The sequence below is a fragment of the Eleutherodactylus coqui genome, chromosome 5 (assembly GCF_035609145.1).
Source record: "Eleutherodactylus coqui strain aEleCoq1 chromosome 5, aEleCoq1.hap1, whole genome shotgun sequence".
Classification (NCBI taxonomy): Eukaryota; Metazoa; Chordata; class Amphibia; order Anura; family Eleutherodactylidae; genus Eleutherodactylus; species Eleutherodactylus coqui.
In genome coordinates this window covers 259,301,436-259,324,516 of record NC_089841.1, presented here as the reverse complement: position 1 = coordinate 259,324,516, position 23,081 = coordinate 259,301,436, and the positions used below count along the sequence as shown (strand labels likewise).

Sequence of the window (23,081 nt, the reverse complement as noted above, 5' to 3'; positions counted from 1 at the left end):
GCCCTGATGGATCCGATCCATCAGTGCAGCTGAATCTTTAACTTTTTAAACTTTTTTTTTTACTTTATCGCGATCCAATGGATAGCGCCAATCGCAATGCCGGGGGGGACTGCCCGCAGCACGGGCACCGACAGCATGGAGCTGTCACATCCATAGCCCACGGGGCTTTATTCTCTGTAGGATGCATGTTTTTACGTCCTCAAAGAATAAAGCCCACTTGGGCAGGACGTAAAAAGACTATGGGCTGGTCGTTAAGGGGTTAACCATTAATACATTGAAGGAGCTGCTTGTGTCTCTTCTAAAGAACACTTCTCAAGATATATAAAAAGTTTCTAATCCACTTCAATCCAATATTGACCACCTTGCCACATGTACAGTCCATGTTGAACAAAAAATTTGTAAATTCTTCACTGTCCAGTGTCCACGATTAGTTGGTAGATGTTCATGTAATGGCCCAGAACATTCATTCCTTTCCCCCTCCCTAAGTGTATTCTATGTAGTGTCCTGTGTGGATGCACTGTGCAGAAATTGTCTGGTCATCTGTTATGTGTATTGCACAGCTGCAGCAAGTGACCGGTTAATGTTTGCATGAGGCTAGAATATGCCTGTATCAATTTATGTCTTGTCATGTGGTATGCTAGAGACTATAAGTATGAGAAATTTGGGTGTAGTAAGGGAGTCCATCACAGTGAGTCTGAGAGTTCCTGAGTCTCTGATCTTCAACAGTAGTGGAAAGAGTGAGTGCCGGCCACATAGGGGTACCTTCAACCCTCATGTGATGGGGGAAGGTTTCCTGAGCGTCCCAATGCCAGGAGCCAATAACGAGTGAGGAGAAAGAGAGAGTGAGAGTGTGAGCGTGCAGAAAAAGTCTGATCATCATTCAGAGGTACTGTTCTCAGATTTTAATCTTTAGTGAGTCGATCCCTTCCCCCGTCCGGGATCAGTCATGGACAGATAACTAGGACTGTCGGGCTGGTGTCATCCTGAGTCTTCCCTTCCAGGAGGGGTCCTGTACAAATCTCAAGAGTGTAGGGTCAGTGTCATCCTGAGTTTCTTACAGATCTTCTTGTTTATGTGTGACCTGCATTGGTGTATCATTATACTTGTGTACCCTGTCTTTAGTTAACTACAGTAAAGTTTGCCAAACCCTGACCATTCCCAGGGACTAAGGTACTTAATCATTACTTTGTGTGTGGACTCTTTATCAGCGATGGCTCATACTGGTGGAAAAGGAATGGTGGCATCACGAGTGACAACCCTGCTATCTATTTAAATGTTTATTGGCCATCCCTATCCTAGGAGTGTCCGGAGAAGGCCTAGTCGTACTCGGGCTGAGGTCACGTGTAGCCCTCCAGGAAGGAACCTGGTAAGTGCCACCATGACAAGTGACTACTTTGCCCTCCAAGCTCTTCTGCAAAGGCCTCGTGTCCTAAGTGGACCCTCTGGGTTGCCACACTCATACTCTCTTGGAAAAGGAGATCTTCTGTCTATGTAAAAAAGCTGCAGACCTTGAAGATAGGTCACGAAGAAACAACATAAAATTCTGTGGGATTCCAGAATCTGTATCTCCTGCTGACCTTCCTTAATACTTACTCCAACTCTTTTGAATTTTACTTCCAACCCAATCTCCACTGGAATATACAATTGATAGAACACACAGAATTCTTTAAACATTGCTTCATCCTAGAGCAGGGGTGTCAAACTCATTTTTACCGAGGGCCACATCGGGCTTATGGTGACCTTCAAAGGGCCGATTGTAAGACAGTATAGTAAGGACTTGTTCACACTAGCTTATTTACGTACATAATATGCCAATAGAAGCCATTGATTTCAATGAGTCAGTCACATGATGTATATTTTCACACAGCATCACCTATTTTGCTACATACTGCGCACCCAGGCCATTGAAGTGAATGGGCCGCGCAAATACGTGGTGAATGCACAGGAAACCTGTGTATTCACTATACATTTGCGCACCATCTCAGTGGGGCCATCTGCTTTATTTTTTGCATGCCCAAATATGCAGGCATAAGCGATTTTCGATTTTGCAGCGTATTTGTGCGACCGAAATACGATTACGCCCCCCATGTGAATGAGCCCTAATAGTGACCCTGATAGTGGTCGCAGTAGTCATAGTGACTCTCATAGTGGCCCCAGTAACAATATTGACCCCCACAGTGGCCCCATTAGTAATAGCAAGCCCCACAGTGGCCCCAGAAGTAACAGAGTACCCCACAGTGGCTCCAGTAGTGATAGTAACCCCCACAGTAATATATACCCCCTCACTAGTAATTACCCCTCAGCAACATCATCCCCAGCAGCAATATTAACCCGCCCCAGCAGCAGTAATATTAACCCCCCCCCCCCAAGCAGCAGTAATATTAACCCCCCCCAGCAGCAGTAATATTAACCCCCCCCCCCAGCAGCAGTAATATTAACCCCCCAGCAGCAATAATATTAGCCCCCCCCAGCAGCAGTAAGATTGACCCCCCACAGCAGCAGTATTAATCCCCCCCAGCAGCAGTAATATAACCCCCCCCCAGCAGCAGTAATATTAACCCCCCCAGCAGCAGTAATTTTACTCCCCCCCCCAGCAGCAGTAATATTAACCCCCCCAGCAGCAGTAATATTAACCCCCCCCCCCCAGCAGCAGCAGGGATATTAATTAACCCCCCTCCAGCAGCAGTAATATTAATTAACCCCTCCCAGCAGCAGTGATATTAATTAACCCCTCCCAGCAGCAGTGATATTAATTATCCCACCAAAGCAGCAGTGATATTAATTAAACCCCCCTAGCAGCAGTAATAATTAACCCCCCCCCCCAGCAGCAGTAATATTAATTAACCCCCTCAGCAATAGTAATATTAATCAACCCGCCTCAACAGCAGTAACATTAAATACCCCCCCAAGCAGCAGTAGTAATATTAACCCCTTCCAGCACTAATATTAACCCCCCCCCCCGCAGCAGTAACATTAACCCTCCCCCAACCCTTATACTTACCTGCTCCCGCAGTCAGCGCCGCTCTCCTTCTGCTCGCGCTGATCCAGGCTACACTCTGAGAATAGTGTGTGTGCTCGGCATGCTTCCTCTTCGAGTCCTCTCCTGCGGAACTGAAGAGCAGGGGACTCGGGGAGGAGGATCCTGGCTGCACACTGACGTCAGTGTGAGCCGGGAACAGCGGTAATAGCGCGATTACCAGCGGGGAGCTGCGGCACCCCAGCTGGTAATCGCTGCAGTGGTGAGCGACGTCGGCACGCCACGGGCCACATAACACGAGGCAGTGGGCCGGATTCGGCCCACGGGCCTTGTGTTTGACACATGTGTCCTAGAGGTTGCTCCACTGAATGTTTCAGCTCAAATCCATTTTTATCAGAGCAAGGAGAAACTTCTAAAAGGAGGAAGGTGGAGAGGATCTATACCAGACCCATATAATGTCATACTGATGCGCTTCTCATTTCAATAAATACTAGCTTCTGTGATGGATGGGCTATCCTTCCTAAAGAAGTGGGATATACCTGTTGATCAAGCTGCACCTCCTTCAACAAGTAGGCCCCTGACCTCGGATTACACAAGAAAGGTCCTCTGCTGGCAAGAATGGTTGTCATACCTAACTCATAATTACTTTAATAATAATTAGAGAGGAGCGAGCACCAAAATGCTCGGGTGCTCGTTACTCGAGACGAACTTTTCGCGATGCTCGAGGGTTCGTTTCGAGTAACGAACCCCATTGAAGTCAATGGGCGACCCGAGCATTTTTGTATATCGCCGATGCTCGCTAAGGTTTTCATTTGTGAAAATCTGGGCAATTAAAGAAAGTGATGGGAACGACACAGCAACGGATAGGGCAGGCGAGGGGCTACATGTTGGGCTGCATCTCAAGTTCACAGGTCCCACTATTAAGCCACAATAGCGGCAAGAGTGGGCCCCCCCCCCAACAACTTTTACATCTGAAAAGCCCTCATTAGCAATGCATACCTTAGCTAAGCACCACACTACCTCCAACAAAGCACAATCACTGCCTGCATGACACTCCGCTGCCACTTCTCCAGTGTTACATGCTGCCCAAACCCCCCCCCCCCACGACCCAGTGTCCACAGCGCACACCAAACTGTCCCTGCCCAGCCTTCAGCTGCCCTCATGCCACGCCACCCTCATGTCTATTTATAAGTGCGTCTGCCAGAGGAAAAGCAGGCACACACTGCAGAGGCTTGGCACGGCTAGGCAGCGACCCTCTTTAAAAGGGGCAGGGCGATAGTCCACAATGCTGTACAGAAGCAATGAGAAATGCAATCCTGTGCCACCTCCATCTGGAGCTGCAGACGTGGGCATAGCAAGGGGGAACCTATGTGCCACACACTATTCATTCTGTCAAGGTGTCTGCATGCATTAGTCAGACCGTGGTTTTTTATAAATAGTTACAGGCAGGTACAACTCCGCAATCGGAATTCCGTGTGCACCCACAACATGGGTGGCTCCCTGGAACCCACCGGCGGTACATAAATGTATCCCATTGCATTGCCCATCACAGCTGAGGTAAGAATGTCATGTTTAATGCAGGTGGGCTTCGGCCCACACTGCATGCCCCAGTCAGACCGGGGTTCTTTAGAAGTGGACAGATGCATTTACAACTCCCTGTGGACCCACAGCATGGGTGGGTGCCAGGAAGCCACCGGCGGTACATTAATATATCCCATTGCATTGCCCATCACAGCTGATGTAAGAATGTGATGTTTAATGCAGGTGGGCTTCGGCCCACACTGCATGCCCCAGTCAGACCGGGGTTCTTTAGAAGTGGACAGATGGATTTACAACTCCCTGTGGACCCACAGCATCGGTGGCTCCCTGGAACCCACCGGCTGTAGATTAATATATCCCATTGTAGTGCCCATCACAGCTGAGGTAATAAATTCATGTTTAATGCAGGTGGGCTTTGGCCCACACTGCATGCCCCAGTCAGACTGGGTTCTTTAGAAGTGGACACATGTAGTTACAACTCCCTGTGGACCCACAGCATGGGTGGGTGCCAGGAAGCCACCGGCGGTAGATAAATATATCCCATTGCATTGCCCATCACAGCTGAGGTAATAAATTCATGTTTAATGCAGGTGGTCTTCGGCCCACACTGCATGCCCCAGTCAGACTGGGGTTCTTTAGAAGTGGACACATGTAGTTACAACTCCCTGTGGACCCACAGCATGGGTGGGTGCCAGGAAGCCACCGGCGGTAGATAAATATATCCCATTGCATTGCCCATCACAGCTGAGGTAATAAATTCATGTTTAATGCAGGTGGTCTTCGGCCCACACTGCATGCCCCAGTCAGACTGGGGTTCTTTAGAAGTGGACACATGTAGTTACAACTCCCTGTGGACTCACAGCATGGGTGGCTCCCTGGAACCCACCGGCGGTACATAAATATATCCCATTGCAGTGCCCAACACAGCTGATGTTACGTGAGCTGTAATGCAGGTGGGCAAAAAATTAATTTGATTACACTGTAGGCGAGGGCCCCCAAAAATTGGTGTACCAACAGTACTAATGTACCTCAGAAAAATTGCCCATGCCCAACCAAGAGGGCAGGTGAAACCCATTAATCGCTTTGGTTAATGTGGCTTAATTGGTAACTAGGCCAGGAGGCAGCCCAGTAAAAATAAAAATTGGTTGAGGTGAAAGTTTCAACGCTTTAATGAGCATTGAAACGTATAAAAATTGTTAATAAAAATTATATGACTGAGCCTTGTGGGCCTAAGAAAAATTGCCCGTTCGGCGTGATTATGTGAGGTTTCAGGAGGAGGAGCAGGCGGAGGAGGATGAATATTATACACAGATTGATGAAGCAGAAATGTCCCCGTTTTGGATGGTGATAGAGAACGATGCTTCCATCCCCGGGTGCAGCCTACCTATTGCTTAGGTATCGCTGCTGTCCGCTGGTGGAGAAGAGAAGTCTGGGGAAATCCAGGCTTTGTTCATCTTGATGAGTGTAAGCCTGTCGGCACTGTCGGTTGACAGGTGGGTACGCTTATCCGTGATGATTCCCCCAGCCACACTAAACACCCTCTCTGACAAGACGCTAGCCGCAGGACAAGCAAGCACCTCCAGGGCATACAGCGCGAGTTCAGGGCACGTGTCCAGCTTCGACACCCAGTAGTTGTAGGGGGCAGAGGCGTCACCGAGGATGGTCGTGCGATCGGCTACGTACTCCCTCACCATCCTTTTACAGTGCTCCCGCCGACTCAGCCTTGACTGGGGACCGGTGACACAGTCTTGCTGGGGAGACATAAAGCTGTCAAAGGCCTTAGAGAGTGTTCCTCTGCCTGTGCTGTACATGCTGCCTGATCTCTGAGCCTCCCCTGCTACCTGGGCCGCGGAAATGCGCCTTCGGCCACTAGCACTGTCAGATGGGTAGTTTACCATCAGTTTGTCCACCAGCGCCCTGTGGTATAGCATCATTCTCGAACCCCTTTCCTCTTCGGGAATGAGAGTGGAAAGGCTCTCCTTATACCGTGGGTCGAGCAGTGTGTACACCCAGTAATCCGTAGTGGCCAGAATGCGTGTAACGCGAGGGTCACGAGAAAGGCATCCTAACATGAAGTCAGTCATGTGTGCCAGGGTACCTGTACGCAACACATGGCTATCCTCACTCGGAAGATCACTTTTTAGGATCCTCCTCCTCCTCCTCCTCTGGCCATACACGCTGAAAGGATGACAGGCAAGCTGCATCTGTACCCTCAGCAGTGGGCCAAGCTATCTCTTCCCCCTCCTCCTCATGCTCCTCCCCCTCCTCCTCAACGCGCTGAGATATAGACATGAGGGTGCTCTGACTATCCAGCGACATACTGTCTTCCCCCGCCTCCGTTTCCAAGCTCAAAGCGTCTGCCTTTATGCTTTGCAGGGAACTTCTCAAGAGGCATAGCAGAGGAATGGTGACGCTAATGATTGCAGCATCCCCGCTCACCATCTGGGTAGACTCCTCAAAGTTTCCAAGGACCTGGCAGATGTCTGCCAACCAGGCCCACTCTTCTGTAAATAATTGAGGAGGCTGACTCCCACTATGCTGCCCATGTTGGAGTTGGTATTCCACAATAGCTCTACGCTGCTCATAGAGCCTGGCCAACATGTGGAGCGTAGAGTTCCACTGTGTGGGCACGTCACACAGCAATCGGTGCAGTGGCAGATGAAACCGATGTTGCAGTGTCCGTAGGGTGGCAGCGTGCGTGTGGGACTTGCGGAAATGTGCGCAGAGCTGGCGCACCTTTCCGAGCAGGTATGACAAGTATGGGTAGCTTTTCAGAAAGCGCTGAACCACAAAATTAAAGACGTGGGCCAGGCATGGCACGTGCTTGAGTCTGCCGAGCTGCAGAGCCGCCACCAGGTTACGGCCGTTGTCACACACGACCATGCCCGGTTGGAGGCTCAGCGGCGCAAGCCAGTGGTTGGTCTGCTCTGTCAGACCCTGCAGCAGTTCGTGGGCCGTCTGACTCTTCTCTCCTAAGCTGAGTAGTATCAGCACGGCCTGCTGACGCTTGCCCACCGCTGTGCTGCCACGCCGCGTGACACCGACTGCTGGCGACGTGCTGCTGCTGACACATCTTGATTGCGAGACAGAGGTTGCGTAGGAGGAGGAGGAGGAGGAGGAGGAGGGTGGTTTAGTGGAGGAAGCATACACCGCCGCAGATACCACCACCGAGCTGGGGCACGCAATTCGGGGGGTGGGTAGGACGTGAGCGGTCCCAGGCTCTGACTCTGTCCCAGCCTCCACTAAATTCACCCAATGTGCCGTCAGGGAGATATAGTGGCCCTGCCCGCCTGTGCTTGTCCACGTGTCGGTTGTTAAGTGGACCTTGGCAGTAACCGCGTTGGTGAGGGCGCGTACAATGTTGCGTGAGACGTGGTCGTGCAGGGCTGGGACGGCACATTCGGAAAAGTAGTGGCGACTGGGAACTGAGTAGCGCGGGGCCGCCGCCGCCATCATGCTTTTGAAAGCCTCCGTTTCCACAAGCCTATACGGCAGCATCTCCAGGCTGATCAATTTGGCAATGTGCACGTTTAACGCTTGAGCGTGCGGGTGCGTGGCGGCGTACTTGCGCTCGCGCTCAAACGGTGGCGCTAGCGACGTCTGGACGCTGCGCTGAGAGACATTGCTGGATGGGGCCGAGGACAGCGGAGGTGAGGGTGTGGGTGCAGGCCAGGAGACGGTAGTGCCTGTGTCCTCAGAGGGGGGTTGGATCTCAGTGGCAGGTTGGGGCACAGGGGGAGAGGCAGTGGTGCAAACCGGAGGCTGTGAACGGCCTTCGTCCCACCTTGTGGGGTGCTTGGCCATCATATGCCTGCGCATGCTGGTGGTGGTGCCTCCCCAGCTGATCTTGGCGCGACAAAGGTTGCACACCACTGTTCGTCGGTCGTCAGGCGTCTCGGTGAAAAACTTCCACACTGTAGAGCACCTTGACCTCTGCAGGGTGGCATGGCGCGAGGGGGCGCTTTGGGAACCAGTTGGTGGATTATTCGGTCTGGCCCTGCCTCTACCCCTGGCCACCGCACTGGCTCGGCCTGTGTCCACACCCTGACTTGGGCCTCCGCGTCCACGTCCTCTAGGCCTACCCCTACCCCTCAGCATGCTGTATTACCAGTAGTGCAGAAACAGAACGCTGTAATTAAATGTGCCGCTTATTGGCCTGTGGTTGGAGGCTGACTTCGCTTACGGAACGCCAGGAAATAATTTGGCGCAAGCCTGCTGTAACACTTAGCTGGCTGCGTATGATTTTGTTGTAGAACTACTACACCCAGCAGAGACCCAGAACACTGAGCACAGTGACAGGCAGGCCAAATAGATTTTTTGCCCAATATTTTTTAGAAAAGGCCCACTGCCTATATTCAATCAATAATTAATATGTCTTCTGTCCCTGCCTAACCACCACTTCTGTCCCTGGAGTATTACTGCAGGGCACAATGCTCTGCACGGCCGATATACCAAAAAAAAAAAAAAGTGCACCACTGCAAAAAGCAGCCTCCACAGTACTGCACACGGTTAGATGTGGCCTTGGTATCATTTTCTCAGCAGGACTTACATGCAGATCCTTTAGGTCATTTCATAATTTTTGTCTGTGAGATTAATAATGCCAATTTCACTTTAGTGAATGTATATGTTCCATATAAACAGAAAGCTACATTTTTTCACATTTTGAAAGAAACTGCTATGGTACGAAAGGGAACTTTGATTGGGGGTTCATCCCACTCTGGATCCCACTTCTGTATCAAGATTACCTTCCCATGTTGTTCTGCTTTTGCAGAGACAGGAACTGCATGATGTTTGGCGCTGTCTTCATGGCTCTGAGAGAGACTATACCTTTTTATCTTTCCCTCATTCAAGAATTTATTTGTTTCTCTTGGATGCCAGAGGGTTTATGGAGGTTATACGGACTGAGATTGGAAACATCACCTGGTCAGATCATGTCCCAGTGTCTTTATCATTACACCAGAAGTTCCTTATACTCCTTCTTTCCCTTAATGAATATATTCTTTCCCACCCAGAACATGAACTTCAAGTTTATGGTCCCTGAATTACTGTTGATGGGGGTCTTATCTGTGCAATAAATATCTCACACTTTATGCGTGAATGGGAAGTGTGAGATATTTATTGCACAGATAAGACCCCCATCAACAATAATTCAGGGACCATAAACTTTCTCTCCCTTATCAGTGATCAGTGTTTAGTTAAAAATGTTTGTGCACCTCTTGTAGCATTTCTAGCCTGCCCGACCTTCCCCCCCCCCAACAGTAATTTAGGGACCATAAAACTTTCACTCCGCTATCAGCGCCTAGACAAAAAAAAAGTTTGTTTGCTGTTGCAGAATTCCTTTTGAAGGGGTTGTCCCGCGCCGAAACGGGTTTGGTTTTTTTCAAACCCCCCCCCCCCCGTTCGGCGCGAGACAACCCCGATGCAGGGACTGAAAAAAAAGAACAGCACAGCGCTTACCTGAATCCCGGCGCTCCGGTGACTTCTATACTTACCGGTGAAGATGGCCGCCGGGATCCTCTACCTCTGTGGACCGCAGCTCTTCTGTGCGGTCCATTGCCGATTCCAGCCTCCTGATTGGCTGGAATCGGCACGTGACGGGGCGGAGCTACACGGAGCCCCATAGAGAACAGCAGAAGACCCGGACTGCGCAAGCGCGGCTAATTTGGCCATCGGAGGGCGAAAATTAGTCGGCTCCATGGGAACGAGGACGCTAGCAACGGAGCAGGTAAGTGAAAAACTTTTTATAACTTCTGTATGGCTCATAATTAATGCACAATGTATATTACAAAGTGCATTAATATGGCCATACAGAAGTGTATAGACCCACTTGCTGCCGCGGGACAACCCCTTTAAGTGCGAACCAATCACATCCATATCTGTGCCTTGTTATAAGTGTGTATAAATATCCATGCCTCTTCAGATCCAATCCATAAGCCTGAAGAAGAACCCTGCTTTGGTTCGGAAGCTCGCTATTATTACATCATGTATTTTTGTTAGCCATTAAAAGGTATCATATCTACAAGATTACGTTGTTTCTCTTGCTGAGAACAATCACATTTTGCTCTACTGGCTAACACGGTACCAGATCATTGTAATCTTTATAACAGTCATATACTCATTTGCCTACTCACTTTACTCATATACTATTTAGGAGACAGATAGTTAAAGTCTTTTTTTTTATATCGAAACATGGCAGAGAATTTTTCTAGTTTTTCTGGTCATTTAGGGAGGTGTTCCAGTTTTCTAAGAATTTTTTCATCTTGATTTTTGAAATCAGCATACTCAATTTCATAAAATCTTAAATATGCCTTCCATTCAGACGAAAAAGGTGTCAGACACAACAGGCTAATGGTTATACTAATAAATCTCAGACTGAACATAAGTCAACAATGTGATGCAACATCAAAAAAAGGCAAACACAATTCTGGGATGAATTAAAAGAATCATAGAGTCTAAATCACATGAGATAATTATCCCCTCTACTCTTCCTTGGTCAGACCTCATCTGGAATACTGCTGTGTCCAGTTCTGGGCACCCCACTTTAAAAAAGACATAGACAAAGTAGAGCACATTCAGAGAAGAGCTACCAGGATGGTGAGCGGTCTGCAAATCATGTCCTATAAGGAAAGGTTAAAGGATCTGGGAATGTTTAGCTTGCAAAAGAGAAGCCTGAGAGGAGACTTAACAGCTGTCTACAAATATCTGAAGGGCTGTCACACTGCAGAGGTATCAGCCCTATTCTCATTTGCACAAGAAAAGACTAGAAGCAATGGGATGAAACTGAAAGGGAGGAGACACAAATTAGACATTAGACAGTGGGGGGATCAATGAATGGAACAGGTTGCATTGAGCAGGGGGTTGAACGCGATGACCCTGGTTGGACCCGATGATCCTTCCAACTCTACCATTCTATGATACACTGTATTTGGCAACTCTGACAACTGTCTAGTATCCTCACAATAGTAGGGCATCTTTGTACCTCTTTTTAGGTATTTCTGGGTTTGTATTGTCGGTGATCCTACACTATGATCATCCTTTTTGTCTTCCTCTTTTTAAGGGGTTGTCTGGAATTTTTGGGATTATTTTCTATTGATGACCGGTCCTCAGAACCGGTCATTAATAGATGACTAGTGGGGGTTCACCTCTCAGAAGCCCTACCGATCAGCTGATTACTAATGCCACTGTCGCTATGGGAAGCGCAGGAAGCATATCGCATTGACCATAGCACAGCGGCTCATGTTGATATCCCATTGAATTCAATGAGAGCTGCACCTGCAATACCAACCAAGGTTGCTGCGCCATAGTGACAGTGGTGTCAATAGTCAGCTAATCAGAGAGGACCTGAGCAAACACCTGTCGATCATCTATTGATGATCTGTACTGAGGGCAGGTCAGCAATAGAAAAAATCCCAAAAGTCTAAAAAGAGCCTCTTTAACTTTAAATTAATTACAGCACAATGGTGGACTGTTGCAGCACCTCTGACAGCACCACTCCTCTCTGCGATCTCAACTGACAAAATCTGTTCTGGCACAAGCTTATGCTTCCTGCTCTCTTCTCACCACTGAGGGTTACACGTACATTGTGATGGATGTGTGTGCATGGCAGGCCTTTAGTTAGATGGCACCTTGTGTTAAGTGCTCCCTATCCCCCCTACAAATCCATTGTAGAAGAAAAAAATAAACAAAGGCAATGCCACCATAACAAACAATGTTTTTTTTAAATTGTCTCAATGCTTTAGAATTAAAAACTAAAACAACTTTACAAATAAATAAAAAAGGGTTTCGTAGATTTCTCAACTCCACAGATAGCCATGTGGTTGCTTCAAAGAACTTACACGGGGCTGTTGATCCACAGCTTGATACAGATGCAGAGAGGAAAACATCCGGAACTTGACCGTGGGTTAAAAAATAATCCTTTATTTGTTGAAAAACATTAAAGAATGATTAAGCATAACATTCCCAAGTTGCTAGCTAGTTTTAAAAGGTAAATGCTTTTTTTATTCATAACTAGCAATAGGTAAGAAAGGTTTTATATTGCGAAATAAGATTCTCAAAGCACAATCGTTAACAATCCCTAAAAGAAGGAAGAGTGGGAAGCATTTAAAGAGACCAGGATGGATGAACACAGGACTTAAACACATGTTAAAGAGGAAGGAACATATGTTTATCAAATAGAAAGAGGAGGGAATATCTAAAGAAGAATAAAATGCGGTCTGCAGAAACTGTAGGACAAGTGTCAGAAAAGCTAACGCTAATAATGAATTGAGGCTTGCAACAGAAGCCAAAAGCAATAAAAAAGGTTTTAGGGGGGGGGGGGGGGGAGGGGTATGTCAAAAGCAAAGGAAAAGTCAAAAATACTATTGGTTGCTTACAAGATAAAAATCGTGAATTGATTAAGAATGATGTTGAGAAGGCTGAACTTTTAAATTCCTATTTTGTATCAGTTTTCTCTAAAAAAGTAGATGGAACATCAACTGATCTTCCTTGTGCTATTGGGGGAATAAAATAATGCAGTCTATCTATAAGCAGAGAGATGGTGAGGGAACACTTAGCTAACTTAAATGAATTCAAGTCTCAAGATCCAGATGAATTACATCCTAGGATACTAAAGGAAGCAGCGGAGGTAATTGCTGAACCACTTGCCATAATCTTTGAAAATTCCTGGAGAAAAGGAGAAGTCTGAGAAGATTGGAAAAGGGCAAATGTTGTCCCTATCTTCAAAAAAAGGGAAGAAGATGGATCCAGGAAACTACAGGCCTGTGAGCCTGACTTCTATACCAGGAAAGATCTTTGAACAAATTATTAAACAGCATCTATGCAAGTACTTGGATGAAAAGGGAGTAATTAACCAGAGCCAGGGTGGGTTTGTAACAAACAAGTCATGCCAGACTAATCTAATTTCCTTCTATGATCGTATCACCGACTGGTTTGATCAGGGAAATGCAGTGAATATAGTATATCTTGACTTTAGTAAAGCATTTGACAAAGTATCTCATACCTTGCTTATTGAAAAAATGACCAAATATGGGATTGACTGGCTAAGTGATCATACTCAAAGAGTGATCATAAATGGCTGCACATCCAAGTGGAAGAATGTATCAAGTGCAGTACCACAAGGCCCTGTCCTAGGCCCAGTGTTGTTCAACATTATTATAAATGATCTGGAGGAGGGAATTGATGGAAAACTGATCGAATTTGTCAAACACAAAAAGCTAGGAGGGATTGCTAACATTAGGGAAGAGAAGTAGAGTATTCACAAGATCTAGAAAAGCTTGAACAGTGGGCAGTGACTAACAGAATGGTATTTAACAAGGACAAATACAAAGTCCTAAATCTGGGCAAGAAAAATGAAAAAAGCATATAGAGAATGGGAGGAATTGGGCTAAGCAGCATATATGAAAAAGACTTGGGTATACTAATAGATCATAGACTGAACATGTCAACAATGTGATGTAGCAGCGAAAAAGGCAAACACAATTCTGGGATGTATTAAGAGAAGCATAGTGTCTAGATCACGTGAGGTCATTATCCTCCTCTACTCTTCCTTAGTCAGACCTCATCTGGAATACTGTGTCCAGTTCTGGGCACCCCACTTTAAAAAAGACATAGACAAACTGGGGCAAGTTCAAAGAAGAGTTACCAAAGATGGTCAGCGGTCTGTAAATTATGTCCTATGATGTGGGAATGTTTAGCTTGCAAGATAGAAGGCTCAGAGGAGTCTTAACAGCTGTCTACAAATATCTGAAGGGCTGTCACAATGCAGAGGGATGAGCCCTATTCTCATTTGCACAAGGAAAGACTAAAAGCAATGGGGTGAAACTGAAAGGGAGGAGACACATATTAGATATTAGAAAAAACTTTCTGACAGTGAGGGTGATCAATGAGTGGAACACGTTACCACGGGAGATGGGGAGTTCTCCTTCAATGGAAGTCTTCAAACAAAGGCTGGACAAACATCTGTCTGTGATGATTTAGTGAATCCTGCACTGAGTAGGGGTTTGGACCAGATGACCCTGGAGGTCCCTTCCAACTCTACCATTCTAGGATTCTATGATTCTACCTCTAGAAACTAGCAAGCAAGCTGGGAATGTTATGTCTGTTCATTCTTTAATGTTTTTCGTCAAATAAAGAATTATTTGCACTGCTTTACAAATAGTCTTCATATTTTTTATAGTTTCTTAGACACTTGATTCTACCATGTATATATATATATATATATATATATATATATATATATATATATATATATATATATATAAAAACCCTGGTATTATCACATCCCCTAATATCACTAATATCATCACCCTCCTTCCACCTGTATCACCCATCCAGTATTTGACTTCACTAGTATTATTTCTCCCCGAAGATCTCTCCTTTTCCTTCAGTATCATCTCTCCCCATCTATATTATCATCACCAGTATCATATCCATCTCCCCAATATTATTTTTCCCACCTCAGAATTATTTTCTCCCCCACAGTATTCCCCTTCCAGCATTATCTCCCTCACACAGTCCCACAGCATATATTTCCCCCTGCATAGAAGGTATCTGCTACACACTGCCCACCAGTTGGCCCACTCTCCTCTCCACACACGACAGTAGTTATTCTCTGTGGATCTCACGGCTCGTGTGCTGTGTAATTACAGAGACTACACCCACATTTTTCATAGGCGCTGTGGGAGCTGCTGACTCCTCCCACAATGTCTGAATGTAGGGAGGTGTCTTCTATGAGGGTGTTGCATGATGATTGGAACCCACTGAACTCGGGATGATGCTCTCTGTGCAACCACACAGATCGTACACCACTAATACCAACTCTGTGTGCCTGGTGACACTCATCCGTATACCGCACACATGAAAGCAGCCATAATACGTTTCAGTAAAACTGGCTTTAAGAAGATCTATTTGCTATTTTTAATGCAAATTTTAGTTTAATTCTTCAGATTAACAGCATGTCAAGTAGGAACATTCTAGGTTCACACCATGTATTTACATCATGTTGAAATGTGCTGTATTTTTTGTTTGCCAAAATTAGTATTAAATAGTAAATTGGATGAATTCTGTTCTTTTTTTGTAAAATACAAATCAATGGCAGCCGATTAGGTACCTTGTTGCATCCTGTTTTAGGCTGCATTCAGACGAACGTATATCGGCTCGGTTTTCACGTCGAGCCGATATACGTTGTCCTCATGTGCAGGGGGGGGGAGGCTGGAAGAGCCCAGGAGCAGGAACTGAGCTCCCGCCCCCTCTCTGCCTCCTCTCCACCCCTCTGCACTATTGTCAATGAGAGGAGGCGGGCGGGGGCGGGGCTAAGGTCCGCGAATTAGCCTCGCCCCCGCCCCGCCTCTCTTCATTGAAAATAGTGCAGAGGGGTGGAGAGGAGGCAGAGAGGAGGCGGGAGCTCAGTTCCTGCTCCTGGGCTCTTCCAGCCTCCCCCCCTGCACATGAGGACAACGTATATCGGCTCGGCGTGAAAACCGAGCCGATATACGTTCGTGTGAATGCACCCTTAAAGTTACTTTTTACTAATCTTAAAAAAAAAAAAAAAAAACCTTACCACTGGATGCAAAAATGTTGGTCGAGTGGGACCTAACAGAGGAACGGCACAATTCACAATTGTTATATAGTTATATTATGTCCATGGGGTTGTCTAAAAAGCAGCCTTGTTAAAAATAAAAACATCAACCAGTTTAGAGTTCAGCTCTTATTTCTGACTCGCACTGGAAACATGAAACAAAAACCTCAATCAGCTACTATAGAAAAACATATTTCTATGAGTTTGCTACCTGAGGCCCTGTCTTAGCATACAAAAAGTACCTTCACCTTTACCACATATAATGAATAAACAAAAATACCAAAACCTTTGCAAGTCAGTTTTATGTTCACATCATATTCAAAACCACCAAATTCTGCTGGTTTACCAATGTTTTATGTTTGCTCACATCCATTAATATGCTAGTTTTGAATAGTCCTGCTATACTGCAGGTTTTCCTTTCTGCAGTGGAGAATACTTTCCTATGAAGAGTTATGTAGGAACTGGTTTTCTTACCATAATGTAAACTAATACAAGCATTGGTTTTAATTGAATGGGAAACAGCCACTCCTTTAACCTCCATTGCAGGTTTTATATCATTTGCATGTTTTGTATGATTTGATTCTGTGACGTTTATGTTTTAAGCTAGAAAATAATGTTACATAATAAATTGTGTAAAACACATGAAACACTTTTTGTGTGTTACTATTAGTAATTAGCTGTTTCAATGAGTTATTTTATATATTGCTTTTATGTATATATTTTATATATTGGCTTTATCTCAATTTAAAAAAGGACTACATTGTCTAAAATATGACATGACTAAAACCAGACAAACCCTTTTCAATTGGGATCTACTGGGTTCTGTTAGCCAAGTTAGTGACTTGGTGGACGTGTCAGTCCTTTAGACCAAGGGCAACTCTCTAACATGACTCTCCCCGCTGCTCTACGGGGGACATCCACACTGATTATCCCCCTCTCAACTAATAGTGCAAGCAATAGGGAGTTGGTTAACAAAACACTTTTTGAATAATCTAGAACAGATGCAGAACTCGTTGAGACATATTATAAAGCACCTTTTCAGGAGAAGGAAGAACATGTAGCTAATAGTTTAATGGATGCTATTAATCCTTTTTTAAATGTCTATTTGCTAAAACATATAAACTAAATGATGACTAATGGCAAACATATTCATCCCACAATATATGCTATGCAATTCTGGACAGTTATTTATATTCAGAAATACAATTCAAAGCCATTTCAGGAACAAAGGTATGTAGCAGAAAATGCACATGTGACGCCATAGATGCAGTCAGACATACAGAATGAAACATGCCGTTAAATGTACATTAAAAAAGTAAAACTCTTACATACCTCTCCCAGATAGCAACTGGCAGGATCCATCCAAGCTGTAAAGGAACAAGATAAATATTAGTGGAAGCATAGTGAGATATCCCTGTGACACTGTCTGCACTCCCTCCCTGCACAAAGTCTCATTGGATCTGTGTCTAAGGTTTCATTTATTTCCCTGCTGAAATGTTTTTCCATTGGCTACAGTACTATAAATGCCCCTTCCACATCCTGTCCAAACATCTTTTTTTTAAACTTCTAGACATTAAACTAAAGTTAAAGAGCAACTTACTTATTATAAGAGAACATATTTTCTATTTTCATCCATCTTGAGGAAACCTCTAGTCATTAGACATTAATTGTCATTAGACAGTTAACCCCTTAGTGACGAAGCCTATTTGTACCTTAGTGACAGAGCAAATTTTGGAAATCTGGCATGTGTCACTTTAATATAGAATAACTCCATAAAGGTTTTGCATATCCAAGGCATTCTGACCATGTTTTTTCACCACATATTGTGCTTCATTTAGGTGGTAAAAATAAACCAATAGAATTTGTGTATATCTATTAAAAGTACCAAAATTGGGAACATTTTTGAAAAAAAAAAATTTCACATTTGCAACTGAAATATCACCTCAAATATGTGCAAACATAATATACAAATTTTTGCCACGATTTATATTTTCATCTGTTTACTTTATTCTGGGCGCAATTTTGAAAAACGCTGTTGTTTTTTTAATTATTTAGGAGAGGTACAAATGTAACATTAATTATCAACATTTTGAGGAACATTTTGTTTTCCTACACCAAGCCAAGATTGTAAAGGCTCATAGGTGTCAGGATGATAGATACCCCCACAAATGACACCATTTTAAAAACTACACCCTTTAATGTATTCATGGAGGGGTGTCAGGAGTATTTTGACCCCACAGTTTTTTTTAGGAATTAATGCAATGTAGAGTTGTATAAATAAAATTTCATATTTTTGCAAATTTGTCATTTTAAAGTCTTTTTTTTTCTATAGTGCCCATGAAAATGAGGATTTACACCCCAAAATGGATACCCTGTTTGACCCCACAATTTTTTAATGAATCTAAGCAAAGCAGAAGGAAAAAATTACGATTTTCATTTTTTTGGGCAATCGTGCCATTTAAGAAAACAGTTTTTTTTGTACAGCACACATATGAATGAAGACTTTCACCACAAAATGGATACCCATGCTTGTCCCGTGTTCAGAAACATACCCATTGTGGCCCTAATATGTCTAGCTGCACAACGGGGCTCAAACCGAAAGGAGCATTGAAGTTGAACTGTTTTTAACTTTTACATGATCGCCGTTATCCAATGGATGACCGGGAACCACTCACCAACTTTAGTAGCTAGGAGCAAGGAGATTTTAAATTTCTTGGGCCCTCCCCAGCTTCTGTGCTTGCGTCCACCACCTTGCCAATGGGCACATATGCTGAAGTTGGGGAAAGGTCCACGGATAAAGATCCCGTTGGTAGGCATCACCGGAGGCCTTAGGTAAGTAATTTCACCTCCCCTCATGGAGCAGATCCATGACGGGAGGGGAAATTGTAATTTTTTTTAACTTTCGCATGATCGCTGTTATCCATTGGATAGCAGAGATCACATGACCAGGGACCGCGTATAGTGGCCCCCCCGTGAAATCTCCAGTCTCTTAGCTATGTTTGGTGGCCATGAGCAGGAAGATTTTAAATTACCCTGGCAATCTGTAGCTTTTGCGCGCATGCGTCCGCCGTTTTGGTCCGTGGATAAATCCGGGGGCCTTAGATACGTAATTTCATTCTCCCTCACGGATATGATCTGCGAGGAAACAGGAAACTTGAACTTTTTACACTTTTTTTTACTTTACATGATTACTGTTATCCATTGGATAACAGCGATCATGTGACCAGGAACCGCATACTGCTGCACTCAGTGATATCTCTCTGCTCACAGCTAAACATGCCAGCCAGGAGCAGAGGGAATTTAAATCTCCCGAGGTGTGAGCCCTTCTGTGCATGCACCCATTGTTCCATTGGGCATGCATGCGCAGAAGGCGACGTAAGGTCCTGAAAGGACCATATCACTGTGGGACATCGTGGAGGATAGGGATGAGTATTTTTACATCCCCTCATGTATCCGACTTTAACTTTATTTTACTTTTTTAAACTTTTCCGTGATCGCCGTTATCCATTGGACCGGTCTCCGCAATCCCCGGTGACATCTCCTGCCTCGCAGCTACCTTTAGTAGATTTCAAATGTCCCATGACGATCTGGTCTTTTACGCATGCATCGCCATTTTTCATGTGGCGCGCATGCGTAGAAAACAGCCGAAGGTCCTTTTCAGACGAGATCGTCGTGGGAAATCACAGAGGACGGGGTTGAGTAGTGTCAGTGCCCCTCATAGATGCAATCTGTGAGGGGAGCTGAAACTCAATTTTTTTTTCACATTCATGCGATCAGCGCTATCTATTGGATTCATGGCCGAGGGGCTAGCTTCCCGTGGCCCCCCCATGACGGCTACCTCTGGGAGCTGACAGCATGGAGCTGTCACGTTCTCAGCCCACATTGCTTTAATCCTCAGAGGATGCATGTTTTTACGTCCCTGAAGATTAAAGCCCACTTAGCTAGGACATAAAAAAGCAATGGGGTGATCACTATAATGTTAAGTCAATGAGTGTGTCGCTAACTGTAGCGGTGCACGGTTTCAGAGAGTGACACATGCTAAATGACGTGGATATGAAGAGAACAGCCGTTAGCTCCGCTCGCGGCTGTTTTCCTCGCCTACAACTCCACGTGGACCAGCCAATCACTCACCGCCCGGGGCACAGTTGATCCACGAGAGAGGTCAGCATCACCAGAAGAAAGTCGGCGAAAGTGCTCTCCAAGCGCTTCACAGAGCACTTCCCTGCATGGGGCACCTGCGCTACTCCCTCCGCTGGATTCCTCCTTGGTGGCACACAGTGCTGACAGCCCAGCAGACTCCCATCAGGTAAGAGCAGGAAATCTGTATGGGGAAAGCTGACAGGGCCACACACACACACATATACACACACACATACATATATATACACACACACACACACACACATATATACACATACTAGAGATGAGCGAACGAGTTCTTCCGAGCTTGATATTCGTGCGAATATTAGGGTGTTCGGGATGTTCGTTATTCGTAACGAACACCATGCGGTGTTCTGGTTACTTTCACTTCCTTCCCTGAGACGTTAGCGCGCTTTTCTGGCAAATTGAAAGACAGGGAAGGCATTACAACTTCCCCCTGCGACGTTCAAGCCCTATACCACCCCCCTGCTGTGAGTGGCTGGGAAGATCAGGTGTCACCCGAACATAAAAGTCGGCCCCTCCCGCGGTTCGGCTCAGATGCCGTGTGAGTTAGATGAGGGACAGTGCTGTTTGTACCGGAGCTGCTGTAGGGAAAGAATTGGTAGTTAGTGTAGGCTTCAAGACCCCCCAAAGGTCCTTATTAGGGCCACTGATAGCTGTGTGTTGGCTGCTGTTAGCAGTGGCAATTTTTTTTCCCCTCAAAATCGGCTCTGCAGAGCGTTGCACCTGGCATTAGGGACAGAAGTGCTGCATAGGCAGGGAGAGTGTTAGGAGTGAGTGTAGCCTTCAAGAACCTCAACGGTCCTTTCTAGGGCCATATTTATCCGTGTGCAGTACTGTGCTGGCTGCTGTTAGCTGTGCTGCATTTTTTTTTGCTTCTCAAAATCGCCTCTGCAGACCATTGCACCCTCCATTGATACTGCAGGGAAAGAATTGTATAGGCAGGGCCACAACACAGTTATTATTCATTGAATATACGCAGTGCTGCCTTTTGGTGCAAAAAAACGGAAAATAATTCTATTTGTCCTGCCTCTGTCCGTCCTAACGCCGGTAGACACGTGTCGGCTGCGTGTGCAACCTGTAAAAATCAGACGCACCCAGCTACGTTTTACTCCTGGCTTTGCCATTTGCTTTCCTTAATTGGGAAAAAAAATACCTGCTCTGCCACAGTTAATAACTCTGCTACCCTCACGTTCTGTGACACATTAGCAGGAAAACAGCACAGTTATTAAACTTCTCATGTTCATAGAATATACGCAGTGCTGCCTTTTGGTGCAAAAAAACGGAAAATAATTCTATTTGTCCTGCCTCTGTCCGTCCTAACGCCGGTGGACATGTGTCGGCTGCGTGTGCAACCTGTAAAAATCAGATGCACCCAGCTATGTTTTACTCCTGGCTTCGCCATTTGCTTTCCTTAATTGGGAAAAAAAATACCTGCTCTGCCACAGTTAATAACTCTGCTACCCTCACGTTCTGTGACACATTAGCAGGAAAACAGCACAGTTATTAAACTTAGATTATTCATTCACTAGAGGCAGTGGGGCCTTTCGTTTTCAAAAAAGGGAAAAAATTATATTTGGCCTGCAGTCTTGCGCCAATTTATTAGCTGCCTGTGAAATCAAATCACTGGTAATACAGCATGCTGAGGGGTAGGGGTAGGCCTAGAGGACGTGGACGCGGCCGAGGACGCGGAGGGCCAAGTCAGGGTGTGGGCACAGGCCAAGCTCCTGATCCAGGTGTGTCGCAGCCGACTGCTGCGCGATTAGGAGAGAGGCACGTTTCTGGTGTCCCCACATTCATCGCCCGATTAATGGGTCCACGCGGGAGACGGTTATTAGAAAATGAGCAGTGTGAGCAGGTCCTGTCCTGGATGGCAGAAAGTGCTTCGAGCAACCTATCGTCTACCCGCAGTTCTGCGCCGTCCACTGCTGCCAATCCGAATCCTCTGGCTGCTGCTCCTCCTTCCTCCCAGCCTCCTCACTCCACTACAATAACACCTGCTCAGGAGCGGGAACACTCCCAGGAACTGTTCTCGGGCCCCTGCTTAGATTGGGCAGCAGCGGTTCCTCTCCCACCAGAGGAGTTTATCGTCACTGATGCCCAACCATTCGAAAGTTCCCGGGGTCCGGGGGAAGAGGCTGGGGACTTCCGCCAACTGTCTCAACAACTTTCTGTGGGTGAGGAGGACGATGACGATCAGACACAGTTGTCTTGCAGTGAGGTAGCAGTAAGGGCAGTAAGTCCGAGGGAGCAGCGCACAGAGGATTCGGAGGAAGAGCAGCAGGACGATGAGGTGACTGACCCCACCTGGTGTGCAACGCTTACTCAGGAGGACAGGTCTTCAGAGGGGGAGTCAAGGGCATCAGCAGGGCAGGTTGCAAGAGGCAGTGCGGTGGCCAGGGGTAGAGGCAGGGCCAGACCGAATAATCCACCAAGTGTTTCCCAAAGCGCCCCCTCGCGCCATGCCACCCTGCAGAGGCCGAGGTGCTCTAAGGTCTGGCAGTTTTTCACAGAGACGCCTGACGACCGACGAACAGTGGTGTGCAACCTTTGTCGCGCAAAGCTCAGCCGGGGAGCCAACACCAACAGCCTCACCACCACCACCATGCGTAGACATATGATGGCCAAGCACCCCGCAAGGTGGGACGAAGGCCGTTCAGCGCCTCCGGTTTGCACCCCTGCCTCTCCCCCTGTGCCCCAACCTGCCACTGAGATGCAACCCCCCTCTCAGGACACAGGCACTACCGTCTCCTGGCCTGCACCCACACCCTCACCTCCGCTGTCCTCGGCCCCATCCAGCAGTGTAGTTCAGCGCACCGTCCAGCCGTC

General features: G+C 46.3%; 1 protein-coding gene across 1 annotated transcript in view; it reads right to left on the bottom strand.

Moving 5' to 3' along the window:
• COMP (cartilage oligomeric matrix protein) overlaps positions 1 to 17,527 on the bottom strand; it is a 115,377-nt gene extending 97,850 nt beyond the window's left edge. Inside the window, exon 1 of the mRNA XM_066604595.1 lies at positions 17,424 to 17,527. Coding sequence (XP_066460692.1) covers positions 17,424 to 17,493 — 70 coding nt within the window. The 5' untranslated portion in view covers positions 17,494 to 17,527. The remainder of the gene's footprint in view (positions 1 to 17,423) is intronic.
• Between the last annotated feature and the right edge of the window lie 5,554 nt (positions 17,528 to 23,081).